Genomic DNA, 14022 nt, shown 5'->3' with positions numbered 1-14022 from the left:
AGAGCGAGAGCGAGTACGGAATAGCAAGCAGACTCCGTACTCCATTCTACGACTCAAGAGTCAAGACTAAGAGTTGGGAGTTCTCCATCCGTCTTCGTCCGTCTGCCGATCGCACCTGAGACCGAAGAGGCTAGATCCCTACAGGCCTCGGGGTTTGAACGGGGAGGAGAGAGAGAGAGAGAGAGAGAGAGAGAGAGAGAGAAAAAATCGACTGGTCAAACGGGGGGATATGCTCAGGGAATTCTAGGTTCTCAGGATCGGACCCCCCTCCCCCCATCGTACCAAGATTTTCAAAACGGCCAGGGACGGCAGGACCGTCGGGTACGCCACTAGACCGGGCCCCAGCGTGGCGCTCTTTCAGAATCGAGAAAGGGATTGACACCTGGGGCCCAGTCGGTCATGTCGATCGTACGCAAGAACGAAGAAAGTAGGGGAGCTCTGGAGGAACTGAAGGGGAGGCGAACTCGCCCAACTGCTCGACCGTTGCAACCGTTGAGATTGGCGGCAGAGCCCGCACGGCCAAGTGCCGAAGCGGCCCTGTGGAACCTTGTTATCATACTGACAGCCGATCGAACACAATTACGGAGTAGTCAGAGGTAACTAACCACCTAGTCACTGGTCAGTTAGGTGCTCTGTACCTGGTCAATTGCTTTGTTAGGTTGTCAGTACGGAGCAGGCTCCGCACAACCACGGGACGGTAAAGTCTCCGAAGCACCAGGATGGCCACGCCATCTCTGCAGGGCGACGCAACGGGACTTACACTTCTGGAGGGTAGGTAGTGTTTACTACTATTTAGTTACCTACTGCCAAGTTCTTCCACAACTAACATATCCATCACTCTACTCCCGGGTCCGTCAACTACTAGCTGATCCGTCAAGTCTAATTAATGCGTAGTCGTGTCAAATCTCTGATAGCTAGCTGTCATGTGGAAACGCATCCACTCCCCTGGGCCGTCTGCACGATCAGCGATTCCAGAACAGGTCTCGTACATTAATCTCCTTGAGTCTTAGTCTCTACGGTAGCTCGCTCTCAAAAATGGTCTCGGCAGGATTTTTATTTTATTTTATAGGCAGTGGTCACCCTAGAACCTACAACTGGGGTACTTTTATATTAACTCCTGTCGTAACAAAAGTATCAGGGGCCCTCGGGGACAATCCGGCTGCTTCGGCCGAAAGCTCCTTGTCGCGGAAGCAGCAAACAGGGCTCGGATAGATGAATGATTGTTCATTTGTGTATGACTATAAAGTATGGAGTAGTAGCTACTAGCTACTAGCTATTCAACCAAACGGTTATACGGAGTATGCTCAAACTGCATATGTAGTAAGTATTGACGCGTGAAGGGGGGATATTGTACGGGGGTTTGCAAGTGAACCCACGAGCGTTTTATGAGGCAGACCTCTCTCCTAGCATGAATCAAGTAACGAGTAGGTACTAACGGGATGCAGCTAGACAGGCCCTTCCTCCGACTAGACTCAGCTTAGAAGCTCGCCAGAGATTCCACTATTCTCGAAGAGGCATGGACTGGTTCATCCAGGTTACTTCCAACTCGGCAAGAACTACTAGTCACTCCGTAAGTGTCTCCAAGTACGGGAGTTACGGGAGTTACTGCGGCACTTACGGTGCTTAGCGGTGACTCGGTTAGATGCTAGACTAGGCAACAGTCAAGTCAACAGTCAACAGTCAACAGTCAAGATTTAATTAACTACCATATTTATTAGTGAGTTACAGATAGAATATTCTACTATATAGTATTGTGCACTCTATTTATCTATTATGTAGTATATATCTAATAATATATCTTGCTATTAGTATTCCTGGCAGTCTACATCTAATCAATCATCTAGATATACTATATAGTTATAGATGATGATGTTACATCCAACTAGCTAGGCAAGAACTATAGACCATGTCCATGCCCACTTGTGAATGTGGGACAACAGTTACTTCACAGTCAAGTAGGACAATCTTCTGATAGTCCTACGTAACATTTGCAGGAAACCCTCGATATAGTCAGGTATGCGAATCTACCTCCTAGCCAGGTACACGCTCTGTGTGACTCGGAACTGGATGGTCCGCCCGTCGGGACAAATAAGTGATACATGTACCACGCGAACGCATGCTTCCAGAACAGATCGCTGGGTGGGTGGAAAACCTGTTGCTTTCTAGAGCAGAGAGCGGGTGGTAAAGCAGGAGAAGAAGCCATTGACCGAGGCTATAACTATGCAGTATATAAATGAGGCATACATAGACTGACTTGTTCTATAGACATGCTAATATAAAGCATTTAGAAAGAAAAGTGGTTAGCTGTAAGTGATCAACTTATAGTCAAAGTGATAGATCTGACATGAATATAGTAACGGCTTTGATCTTATCATGTGGGCATCAAAACCATACCCCCCCTCTCCACCAAACGATGAAGTCAACTCCATCATCTCCGTAGCCAAGGGCTTCCTCGCCGCCATCTCTGCCAAGTCCAGGGAGAGCTTTGAACGCCACTGCGTCGCCGCAGGGGGGATGGCCCTGTCGCCGCCGGGAGCGAGCCCGTTGCGCTTCTGTACGATCGGGGCGTTTGTCGAGCGCGTCTCAGCCGTCAAGGATGAGATCGATGAGCGCATCTGGGATCCAGAAGTGAAAGTGCATGGGGCGGGCAATCTGGCCGCCGTGTGGGCGCCGTTTCGCTCCGTGGTGAACGGCGTCGTGGATCATGTCGGCGTCGAGCTTTTCATCTTGCATAAGATTAATGGCGAGTGGAAAGTCACCGGGCTGGCAGATTCGTGTCGCTGGCCGACGGACGAGGAGAAGGTGCGTTTGAAGTAACTAGTAGTTGGTACCAGTAGTACCAGTAGTACAAGTAGCAGATTAACCTAGTTATTTAGTAGGAATGAGATGATAATTAGGAATGTTTCGATTTTCGGTATTATTCATGTACGGGCTGTCTATAGATTTTTCCCCGTCAAAAGCTCCCAGCCAAAACTGCCCCCCCGACCTTCCTTTTCCGTGATTTCTTCCACGGCGCGAACCAGGTCGTAGCAGATTTCGGAGGAGACCACACTGTCATGCTGGTACGCAGGGTGCTTTGCGACAAAGTCGCGGATCCAATGAGCCCCCGTCCAGAGCGTCCCGTCGGCTCGCTTGCGGATGAGGTCCAGGTAGCGCGCCAGAGCACACCGGGTCTCCACGTCCACTTTGACGCTGTTCAGGTACGATTCCACCAGCGGAATCAAGCCTGGAAACGACCCATCCGCCGACCCGTTGACAATGTCAGCAATGGTCATGAGGTCGTATTCCAGTTCCACCGGCCCAAGTGGCGGTGACGGTGGGGGCGTGTTGACGGCTGACGAGGCGGTCGACGAGAAATTACTGCCGTTGCCGTTCACCGACCGCAGGGCTTGCTTCGGGGCTGTCCGAGTGAATGGGTCCTTGCGGAAGTAGAACTTGCGATTCAACAATGAATCGCGCGCATGTGCTGTTTCCATGTTTTCCGTCGTCAGCGCGATGGGGATGTAGAAGTTCAGATCGAAACTCAAAATGGCGCGTGTGATCAGCACAATGAAGATGCTGAATGCTGCGTTCTCAAAGTCTGTCATCTGGATCTCCATCGACCGGAACTCCACTCTCCAACCAATGTCGTCTTTCTCCGGTGGCGGCGGCTTGAACCGCATGTGCTGCCAGTTGGTCGATTGCAGGTTTTCGAAATGGTCGCCTTTGCTGAGATCTAACTCGTCTAGGTCTTCGGAGAATATGACCAGTGGATCCCGGATAAAAAGATGAGCAAAATGCGTTGCAAGAAGCTCGTCCATGCCTTCGTCCATCAGTCGTTTCTTGATCTTCTCATCAACCACCAGATTGGGGTCCAGATATTCCTCCCGAAGCCTGGGGTCTTGCGAGATATAGGTTGAATTGGACGCGTATCTCGATTTCGGAATCCTCCATCTGTCATTCTCCAGGGGCTATATGGAAATCGTCATCAGCTTGGAATCGGACAATTTAATACCAGGAGGGCAGCAAAACAAAACTCACAGCTTCTCCCAATTCTTCGCGCGTCCGGTCATCAACGGACAGGCCAATCTGATTCCACCGAACGTCGGTGTCCACAAGGAACCCCTTGTAGATGGGAGTAGCAGCAGTCAACGCCAGAAGGATTGGACCTAAAGGGCTTAGTTGATCGTACAGCTTTCTTCCCTCGGTCATGTTCTTGGCTTGGAAGGTGATCTGTAGACAGCAGCTGCCCATTCCGAATGCCATCGCGTCCATGTAGACATGGTCAGCCTTGGCTGCACCGTTTCTCACATCGTCATCTTCAGGCCACAGGTGCAGATCGTAATCCACGGTGGGATCCTTGAATGGCACAGGTGTGTTTGTGTCTTTGAAGATAGGGACATTGATCTCGACTTTCCGGCCCCTTCGGGATCTAATATTGGCTGCCAAAGTCGGAAACCGAATGTGAGGATTGGCGATTTCGTCCGGGACGAATTGTGACCGCAATGCAGCTCCAGACGGGGGGTAGTAGGGAACAATGAAGTCATCCCGAGTCCCTAGACGAGGAAAGGTCGTAAGAGTAATCGGATACTCGTTTGGTGCCATGTGAGCCTTTGCAATCTCGCGTCTGAGAGACATTAGTCAACCTGACAGCAACCAAACAGCAGTCGATCAAACCCTACCTCCATTTCATATTCGATTCCACCTTCAGCAGGTCCTTGAAGTCAATCCCCCACGGCCGGCCGGGAGTGGCCTCCAGCATGAACCGGCCGAATTCCGGATGGAAATGAGGGAGCGCTTCTCCATCACTACCAACTGTTATAAAATCCTTTCTTCTAGCTCAAAGATGATCTCAAGTCCCGCACTCACTGTTCCATACTATGGTCTTGACCACCATTTCCTGCCTTCCACAATGCCTCGTCTCTGGCGAGTGATTTCAAAATCTCCGCCTGGGCGAGGGATAACCGGGCCTTTTTCGCCTCGCTGTCCACCGCAACGACCAGATACTCGACCTAGGCAATGTCGTCGGATCAGTCGGTGTAAACTCCTTGAACCACAGCACATTCTTTTATCCCGTACCTCGTCGCCCCACAGCAGAGCATCTCGTTCCTTTCCCTTTGCACGGCGCCAGTTCGCGAGGAGTTGCTACAACGCGTTAGCCTTTGATGCAGAGCCTGAAGGATAAAGAAAAAAAAAACCACACAAGGCAGGGTGAAAATACCTCGATTCCCCATTCGCGAACCTGGGCTGCCTTCTTCTTCGCTTCGGCCCATTCCAAGGCGGTGCCGAGTGCTCTAGAGGAACCCCGCTGGTCAGTGACATCCAGCGCGGGGTAGGTAGTTCACGAAAACAAGAGGAAAAGAAAAGCGGCGTACAGCAAGCCCATTGTCTCGACGCCTGCCTCTTAAAATCCCACTTGACGCCCAGAGAGAAGTCGGAATTCTGACTTCTGCAGGAAAACCCAGCCGAAGACCGGCGTTTGGTGTCCGGCGTCCGGTATGAGGGGGGAGAAAATTCAGTGATAAGTGGTGTAGAACAAGCACAGGAGCAATGGACAAGAATCAAAATCCAATATGCTGCTCCTCTGGTGTCATTCACAACCTAGCTTCACTTCCTGTGCACAGTGGCTCGCTTCCAGTAGAAGTAGCGATGGTTTAGTCGGGCATTGGCCTCGTCTGAAGGAATCCGTCTTCGGCATCAGCGAAAACGCGGAACGCCGTGCGGGGCATATTTATTGCTCTTTTATCATTATTGATAACGCAGTTTCCGCTGCTGTAAGACAATTCCCTTATTAATGATTTCTAAGCAAGGTCCTTCCGTTCTGGCAGGTCGGATGTGTGATTGGTTATTCGGCAAAGGGTTCCTACTTGGAGGTACCGAGTACCTCTCTTAGATACTTACTAGTAAGTGAACTAACTAACTATTAGTTAGTACCTAGGGAGTTACTATCCAATTTATGATAGAAGCGGCTCGAAGGCACTGAGGTGGGTGGGGGTTTACGCCCTCGCGCAAAGTGGGAGATGCTCCTCAATACGACCTATGCATGGGTTGTTGTGTTTAAATGCTGGGAAGAGAATTAAGTATCAGATAGACATGGGTCCTACAGGGAGTGAACACCCTGAATACCTAATAAGGGAAAGATATTCTTCCATCTACGAGTGTAGCTATGACTTGCTGGCCACCCAGTGCCAGTGATCGCCATGGTCGCTCAAGCGACCCAAGCAGACGATTAATAGATTGCATGACAAATCCGAATCATTTAGTCCATTTCATCAGACGCTGCAGAGATAGCTCCCACGCTACGCAGACGTGCGGCTGCCTGTCAGTGAGCTCCGAATGCGGGGCTTGCATACACGACCTATTGAAGAAGCCATTCGAGCCACGTCGAGCTATCTGACGTGACTGCAGAAAGCAGCAGAAAGGAAGCAAGGAAGTAGCATCCGTATCCCAGACAGAGCGGCAAGTGACCGTTGTGTGGATGTAGACACGCATATGAAACGATATCGGTGACATTCCATCTTGAACCCATTCCCAACGCCAGATTGTATGGGACGCAGTTGTCTCGAAATTCTCTTTATGTACATACATATGCTACTGCACGTTTCGACATCCTCCCTCTTCGGTTTAGTTGCTGCGGGCACCGTCCTTTGCGGCTCGGAGCTCGTCCATCTTGGCGACACGCTTCTTGAACTCTTCGTATTGGCACTTTTCGTAGCTGTGTCTCTCAGTCTGTAAATGGAGAGAGGGGGGAGTTAGCTAATGTTCTGCCAAAAAAAGAGGCAAAAATAAAGCAAAACAGCATCTTTCAATTGCTGTGGTGGGCCTCAAAAAAAAAACGCTTTGAACGGCGCCATACCTCGCACTTCCATGGCAGGTAGTACTCCTCTCTTCGGCACTTGTTCAGCGGGATGAGAAGACCTGCGCAGGAGTCTCTGTATTGAATCGGCAGACGGGCATCGCTCATCTGTTGTCCGGTGGCACCTAGATGGTAGTCAGAAAGCGAGAGCAGAATGGAGGCTGCACGCCTCAATTGAGCGCAAACACATACCGGTACCCTCGCCAAAGCCTACCGCACTCTTCAACGACTCAACAACAGTCATTTTGGCCAGCTGGGAAGGCGGAAAAGGGTTTGGGGTTCGTAGCGAAATCGCAGACAACGACGTTTGCACCTCCTGCTGCAGCCGTGCTGTGCCTTCCGCCCCGAAGACTGTCAGGTGACCGCACGTGACTACCAGATTCACGGTCCACAACAGCCCCCCGGATCGGGACTAGCGCTGTAAATCCACTTTACGCGGTTCCCTTTCGCCAGGCGCGTCTCGCTCACAATCCATCGCGTTCTGTCGAAGATGCCCATGACGAGCCACCAGTGGCTGATTATGCTGCCCCTCCTTGTCTAGACTGGTGATGAATGTGACGACTTGAGTGATAGGCCTTTCGTTTTGTTGCTGCTGTCCTTGAAGGCGTATTTCTTAGACCGGAAAATTAATAGGGCCTGGAATTGAAGACTGGGTCGTCTGCTGGTCGGCAACCTACTGCGTCAACAGCGGCCCACGGAGACGCACATATCATGGCGGGGGCGGAAGAAGCGAGAGTTTACTCCGCTACATATAGCAATGTGAGTACTCCGGGTGCACGTCTAGGCTTCCTTTGCCAAATCCCCCCGTTTGATTACGTTGACTCTGACCTTTTTGGTGCTGGCTAGGTCCCGGTATATGAGTTCAAGGTCAATGGCGAGAGCATTATGCGAAGGAGAGCAGACAATTGGATTAATGCTACTCATATCCTCAAAATAGCCGGGTTTGACAAGCCCGCACGAACACGCATTCTCGAGCGAGAAGTACAAAAAGGCGTCCATGAAAAAGTACAAGGTGGATATGGCAAATATCAAGGTAGACCGTCGTCAAGCCGCATGAGTTTTCTGCCACTATGACTAACAAGGGTCCCCATCAGGAACGTGGATACCGTTGCATGAAGGCCGTGTTCTAGCTGAACGCAATAATGTCATTGATGTGTTGAGACCGATATTAGACTACGTGGCAGGGGATCGAAGTCCTCCGCCCGCTCCGAAACATACTACGTCCGCCGCCTCGAGAGCGAAGGGTACTAAAAATGGTGCGGCTAGTCGGAGGTCAACTGCTGCTGCCGCCGCCTCTGGAGACATGTTCAACCAGGTTCAACCCGCTCGAAACATGGCTCCGCCGACCTTTCACCATGAACAGTATGACATGCATCCGGGCTTCGACGAAGACGATGCGATTGAGCAGGCAACTCTCGAGTCCTCTTCAATGGTGGCAGATGAAGAAATGATGCCCATGTCTCAGCATAGTGCTTATTCACGGAAGCGGAAGCGCGGGATCAATGAAGTCGCCGCAATGTCGATTGTAGAACAGGAGCATATCCTGTATGGCGATCAACTGCTAGACTACTTCATGACCGTGGGGGATGCGCCTGAAGCAACAAGGATCCCGCCTCCAGCGCCACCGGCTCATTTCCAGGTTGATCGTGCTATTGATGACTCGGGCAACACAGCGCTGCACTGGGCCTGCGCGATGGGTGATTTGGAAATCGTGCAAGATCTTCTTCGTAGAGGTGCTGATGTCAAAGCTCTCTCAATCCACGATGAAACCCCACTTGTTCGGGCAGTTTTGTTTACGAATAACTACGAGAAGCGAACCTTCCCGGCGCTGTTGGATTTTCTTTTGGATACGGTTTCTTTCAGGGACTGGTTTGGTGCCACCATTTTCCACCATATCGCGGAGACTACTAGGAGCAAAGGGAAGTGGAAGAGCTCGCGGTACTACAGCGAAATCCTACTCGAAAAGTTGCGGAATACCTGTTCCCAGGACGAAGTCGCTCTGTTGCTGTCCTGCCAAGATCAGCATGGAGATACAGCTGCGCTTGTCGCTGCCCGAAATGCTGCATTCCGACTGGTCGATATCCTTTTGATGCATTGCCCAAGAGCCGGCGACCTGGTTAACAAAAAAGGCGAAACTGCCAACAGCATGGTTCGCCAGTCACAGAATGTTGATCGAGAAATCCCACCGCCGCCTTCGTCGATCACCATGGGAAATGATCACATGGAGGGTGATGTGGTCCCCCCCGTCAATAATCCCGACCATAATTCGGTCGCTCTCGCAGCGGAATCCTCTTCCGTAACGTCCACCTTACTATCGCAGATTGGAACGATCATGGCCGAGGCAAATAAGAAACTTGCACAGCACTATGGGAGCACGAAAGTCAACCAACAAGATTCAGATGATGTTGCCAATCCAGAGGCCTTATACGAGCAGCTCGAGGTGGATCGCCAAAAGATACAAGCTCAAACTGCCTCGTTTTCCGTGAAAGAGGCCACGGGTGAACCGATCGACGTGCAGCTCCGGAGATATGGGAAGATCAAAAGCACTTACGAGTCTTTGTTGGAGCAGGTCCAGCGAGCCCGTCTCTTCGAACGAGGCGCACTAGGTCCATCTCCTGTGGCGGAGGATTCTAAAGTAACACCGCCCGACCAAGCCGAGCTCGGCAGGCTTTACCATCTCGCTCGGCAACTCAGCTCTGCCCAGAAAACACGGCATGCCGCCCTACGGGATTTTGTCCAGCAGACAGCTGATGCCGGCGCCAGTACCAAGTTGGACGTGCATCGTAAACTTGTCTCACTTGCGACAGGGCTGAGAGAGGAGGAACTCGATCCTATGTCCGCCGAGCTTGCAGACACGCTGGAGTTCGACCGAATGAACGGCAAGAGCTCCGGTGCCGAGTCACCAGAACCCGAGGGTGCACGACAGCTACCGTCGAAGGAACCAGTATCGAGACCCTTGCCGGGACCAGCAGTCTCAGTCGATGTCTGAATGGAACCCATCTTCTTCTTTCTCTTTCCCTTTCCATGCGAAGAAACATCCTACTCTCCTTTTTGACTTCATGAGTCCTCTGTTCCAGTTCTGTTTGTAATTATCTATCTGTTTATACAAGGGCTGGATATATTTCTAGCTTGTGCAAAGATACCTGATATTTCCTTGTCTCATGTCTTTTTTGTTCGACACGTCAGTGTCATTCTATTTCTTTTGACCTTGCGCTGGCGGACTGACGGTGATATACCAGCAGTTTTTACCATCAGATACCCATTTTTATGGACAGTATTTTGATTGAATGGATTTTTACCGAAGAAAACCATCGAGTAGTAAGTAAGTAGTAAGTAGTAAGTAGTAAGTACCACGTATATCATGTGACACATCTCTGTGCTTTTGACCAGTTCGTCAAATTATGATAGGCGGCTAGCTAGGAGATGATCTCTAACTAACGAATTAGGTTGGTTACGAGCTGGGAGATGAACTACGGGGTATACTCCGTACTCTCCTACTCCGTAGCTATTATTGGAGACGAGATGCTGATCAACCGTACTCCGTAACGCCCCCTGGCGAAGAGCGGCTCCTGAGCAAATGAGATGGTGCGTCCAGGAGAGCCACGTTGGACAGCGCTAGACGGGCTATAAATGTAGCAACGGACCAGTCATGGCGCAGGGGGGCTGAAGGACTGATGTGTGCTGGCCTGCAGCCATGGCGATTGGGTCTGTCTGGTTGGCTACCGCCTTTCGGAGGAAATCCCATCGTAAGTGGTTGGTCCACGAATAAGACGCGTTCAAGTTTCAACTGTTGCGAGTCACGTTGTAATTAACAGTAGATTATTATTATTATTATTATTATTATTATTACCAGCCCAACTATATGTACAGTACTACAAACAGGTACCTACCTTAGGTACCTAACCTAATAATTATTCTTATTAGTAATTTGTTGTAAAGTCTAGAATAAGTGGAAATACCATGTCTGCCGATTGGCTGCAAGATCCACTGGGAGCGCAATCCAATGAACTGATTGGACCACTGCGGACAGACACCTTCCCCGCACAAGCTTAGCCCCGTAGTCCCAGCCAATCAACGCTGTCAATATGCTTGTATTCCTTAGGCACAAAAATGTCTTGGCACGCCTCCTGCAGTCTGTCCAGGTCTTTTTCCGAGTTTCTTTCCCCCCCCCAAAACCAAAAGCCTTTTCGATGCTCCATCTTCATTTCCCTCCCTCCATCCTTCCTCCTTTCTCCGGCCCTCCTCTGTCGCGCCTCTTTTTTTGACCTTCTTTTCCACCGGCATTCTTTCATTCTCTACACCTGTCTTCTTCGTGGGAATCGTCTGCCTCTTGCGAGTTCTAAAAAAAGAAAAAGACTTGTTCCCTTTTTTTTTTTCTCTATAATTCTGACTGGTTTCAGTCGAGACCCTCCTTGCCTGGTAAGGAGAATTTATTACGAAAAAAAGGCAAAAAAAAGTCCAGGTGTCGGCGCGTGTGTCTGGCGGAGACCCGGAACGACATTATTTCTCAAACCACCTTTGCCCACAACGTCGAGACAGACACCTCCCTCCCCTTACTTCTTCTTCCAACGGTGGTTTTGATTAACTAAACGACGGTTTCACCTTATTCAATTTATTGCCGACAGAGCTCGCTACCTTATTTGTTTATTTTATTCCACGACCCCCCCTCCCCCCCCCTCCCACCCTCTCTCCCTCTCCCTCGCAACCTCCCTCGAGTCGTTCGTGTGGCCCGCTTTGGTCTCGCGTCCTTGTTTGTGCTGCTGGGGCTTGCAGAGCAATCCCACGCGTTCTTCCATCTCGCCTTCTTCCTGCAGATCGCTCGTGTTGTCATCCTCTGGGATTTTTTTTCCTCGACCCTCCTCCGGTCGCCTCCATCGCCCGTCTTTCCTTTTTTTCTTTTTTAATCGTCTAATCGGCTTGCCCTGAACCCTAGTGGTCGACCACACGCTCCGGGCATCCAACGGAACATATATCTTCGCTGTACATCTTCTTTTAATCGGTACCTTGTTGCTCAATTGCCTCGCCGTCTATCTTCCCTGGTGGGTCTTGCTCTTGCAAGTGTTGTGAATATACCGGGGGGTACTGGAATCATTCGCTAACTATCTGCTGGGTGCTGCCTGGAACAGGACTTTGCTCTTCAGCGATACCGAATATTCGTCCTTTTGTTTATTCTTCTTTATTCTTCTTTCTAGAATACTCGACCAGGACCAGCTTTGTTGGCTCGACATTCATCCAGCATTTTGCTGTGGTCAAAACCGCCCATAATATTTTAATCCATCGACAAGAATAATCGCGTGAACCTTTTCCCACGTCATCGACCATCTTGGTTCATCCGCCGTTTTTTGACATATCCGATTTTTTTTTTTTTGACTTTTTTCTTCGCCTGGCGGTATTGCACATAATTTCTCTTACGGTTTCCCCACGACCATGAGTATGGACGCTGGCGGTCTTGCTCAAATGACTTACAACACTTCTTTCAACGGTTCTTCCCTCGGTGTTCCTGCGTCTGGTTTCGCTTCTCGTGGTAAAGGGTCTCATATCAAGCGTTTGAGTGTGCCCCCGGTTCATATTTCCTCTGTTGATGATCCACAAGCATCAGCCCCCCTCGCCACGCCTCGTACCAGCCGCTCTCACCTTCTGGCCGGATTGAGAACTGCACCCAAGTCGGCCACGGGTCCTCCCGCGTCGGCACCCTATAACCAGCAAAATCTCGGCCTTGATGGCGGACGATATGCAAGCCGTGCTGCGGAGCGTGCCCCGCACACCACTGTGGGAACTGGCTTTCCTCAGCAGGGGTACGGCATGCACGTCAACGCTGGGAACATGGGCCTCAACATGAATCACCCGATGTATACTCTCCCCGAACAGGTGCTTGCGCCGCCGGCCATCGATCTTGGTGTCGACACCACGATGGATGAGAAATTGTACGCCGAGCTCATGTCAACCAACCTCTACCTTGCAGCCCAGCAGCAGCGCCTGCAGCAGCAGCTCATCAGCGTGACCGCCGCAGCCCAGCAATTCCAGGGTCTCAACCTGGGCGTGCCCATCGGCCAGTCGCAGTACCAGCAGCAGCTTCATCAGCAGCAGCAGCAGCAGGCCGCCGCCGCTTCCATCTCCATCCCCAGCATGGGCTTCTACCAACAGCAGCTGCAGCAGGGCGTGCAGCCGGTGGTCCAGCCTGTTCCCGGACAGCCAGGTCTTTACTCCGTGTACAACCCTCTGACCGGTCAGCAGAACTACGTCTTCGATCACTCGGCCCAGCAGGATAGCTCGCCCCCTCCTCTCTACCAGGAGGAAGACCAGTACCCGATGATGCAGGTCCCAACTTTCCGGGCAGAGGTCTCCCCTCCTCGAGAATCATCGTCTCCTGTGCACTCCGTGTCTCCTCCGCACACAACGCCTTCCCCACCGCAGGATGTGACCCCCTTGCCTCCGCCCTCCGCCAATGCTTTCCGACGAGGCCACAGGAAAAGCTCGTCGATGGCTCCTCAGTTCAAGGACAACAATGACGTGTCGCGCGCTAACCTGACCGGAACTGGTCCCAAATCGGCTGCTCCCCCTCAGACTCCTCTCACCGGAACCTTTGGACCCGGTCAGAATCGCGCTGGCGAACATCCCGTCCGTCAGCCTCGCGGCCCGCCTTCGCTGGAAGAGCTTGTCGCCAAGCCTACCTCCAAGCACGAGGGTAGCAAAAATTTCGCGACTCGTCAGCGCCGTCGTGCCGTCCACAACCTTGTTCGTGCTGGGATCGAACGCCGTGGCGAATCGCGCAGTCTAGGCTATCACAGCAGCGGCGGTACCAACACTCCTGCGAGTGAGAAGGAGTTTGCCTTTCCGGACAACGATGATGCGACGGTCCGTAGCAGCGGTAGTCTCTCCAGCAAACCAAGCCTGGGAAGTCTTCGTGCGGCTGCCAACGGTGCTATTGGCTCGGAGAGGAAGGAAAGGTCTTCTCGCGAGCGCAACTCCCTCGACAGCCCGTACTCGGGTACGCCTACCAGTGAAGATGGCGGTTTCTTCGGTGGCAAGCTTGCCGAAGTCTCTTCCCCTACCAACGGAGTGGTGGCGCCTTCGGTGGCTTCTGTCGTCGCCGGTCAAAGGACCGTTGCAAAGGGCCAGGAGAGACGCAAGACTCCCATGCTTGTGCTGTCTAGTGCTGAAAAGCGGAAGACCACACTCATGTGAGT

At 51.5% G+C, this 14022-nt stretch overlaps 6 protein-coding genes across 6 annotated transcripts; 3 read left to right on the top strand and 3 right to left on the bottom strand.

The window, feature by feature from the left end:
* Positions 1-2373: 2373 nt before the first annotated feature.
* ASPZODRAFT_168675 (hypothetical protein) lies at positions 2374-2817 on the top strand (the record flags this gene model as incomplete). Its single annotated transcript, XM_022726871.1, has 1 exon — positions 2374-2817. One exon carries the CDS (start codon positions 2374-2376, stop codon positions 2815-2817), a length of 444 nt encoding a protein of 147 aa, XP_022578902.1.
* A 5-nt stretch (positions 2818-2822) lies between these two features.
* Positions 2823-5701, bottom strand: ASPZODRAFT_135207 (hypothetical protein). Its single transcript, XM_022723727.1, has 7 exons — positions 5355-5701; positions 5201-5273; positions 5059-5124; positions 4849-4991; positions 4662-4787; positions 4021-4606; positions 2823-3950 (listed from the first exon to the last, which is right to left on the bottom strand). Exons 1-7 carry the CDS (start codon positions 5363-5365, stop codon positions 2937-2939), a joined length of 2019 nt encoding a protein of 672 aa, XP_022578901.1. The 5' UTR covers positions 5366-5701; the 3' UTR covers positions 2823-2936.
* Positions 5702-6603: 902 nt separating this feature from the next.
* ASPZODRAFT_72013 (hypothetical protein) lies at positions 6604-7079 on the bottom strand (the record flags this gene model as incomplete). The annotated part of the gene is made up of 3 exons (XM_022729801.1): positions 6604-6708; positions 6836-6960; positions 7028-7079. 3 exons carry the CDS (start codon positions 7077-7079, stop codon positions 6604-6606), a joined length of 282 nt encoding a protein of 93 aa, XP_022578900.1.
* A 229-nt stretch (positions 7080-7308) lies between these two features.
* ASPZODRAFT_160982 (hypothetical protein) lies at positions 7309-10136 on the top strand. The gene is made up of 3 exons (XM_022726496.1): positions 7309-7594; positions 7682-7868; positions 7930-10136. Exons 1-3 carry the CDS (start codon positions 7547-7549, stop codon positions 9822-9824), a joined length of 2130 nt encoding a protein of 709 aa, XP_022578899.1. The 5' UTR covers positions 7309-7546; the 3' UTR covers positions 9825-10136.
* Positions 10137-11331: 1195 nt separating this feature from the next.
* On the bottom strand, positions 11332-12162 carry ASPZODRAFT_783258 (hypothetical protein). Its single transcript, XM_022730225.1, has 2 exons — positions 11950-12162; positions 11332-11838 (listed from the first exon to the last, which is right to left on the bottom strand). Exons 1-2 carry the CDS (start codon positions 12061-12063, stop codon positions 11485-11487), a joined length of 468 nt encoding a protein of 155 aa, XP_022578898.1. The 5' UTR covers positions 12064-12162; the 3' UTR covers positions 11332-11484.
* Positions 12163-12262: 100 nt separating this feature from the next.
* ASPZODRAFT_18583 (hypothetical protein) lies at positions 12263-14020 on the top strand (the record flags this gene model as incomplete). Its single annotated transcript, XM_022727242.1, has 1 exon — positions 12263-14020. The coding sequence occupies one exon, from the start codon at positions 12263-12265 to the stop codon at positions 14018-14020; it is 1758 nt and encodes a 585-aa protein (XP_022578897.1).
* Between the last annotated feature and the right edge of the window lie 2 nt (positions 14021-14022).

The sequence above is a fragment of the Penicilliopsis zonata genome (assembly GCF_001890105.1).
Source record: "Penicilliopsis zonata CBS 506.65 unplaced genomic scaffold ASPZOscaffold_14, whole genome shotgun sequence".
In the NCBI taxonomy this organism is placed as follows: Eukaryota; Fungi; Ascomycota; class Eurotiomycetes; order Eurotiales; family Aspergillaceae; genus Penicilliopsis; species Penicilliopsis zonata.
Note: the sequence above shows the minus strand (reverse complement) of the source record. Positions and strands in the feature narration are given on the sequence as shown.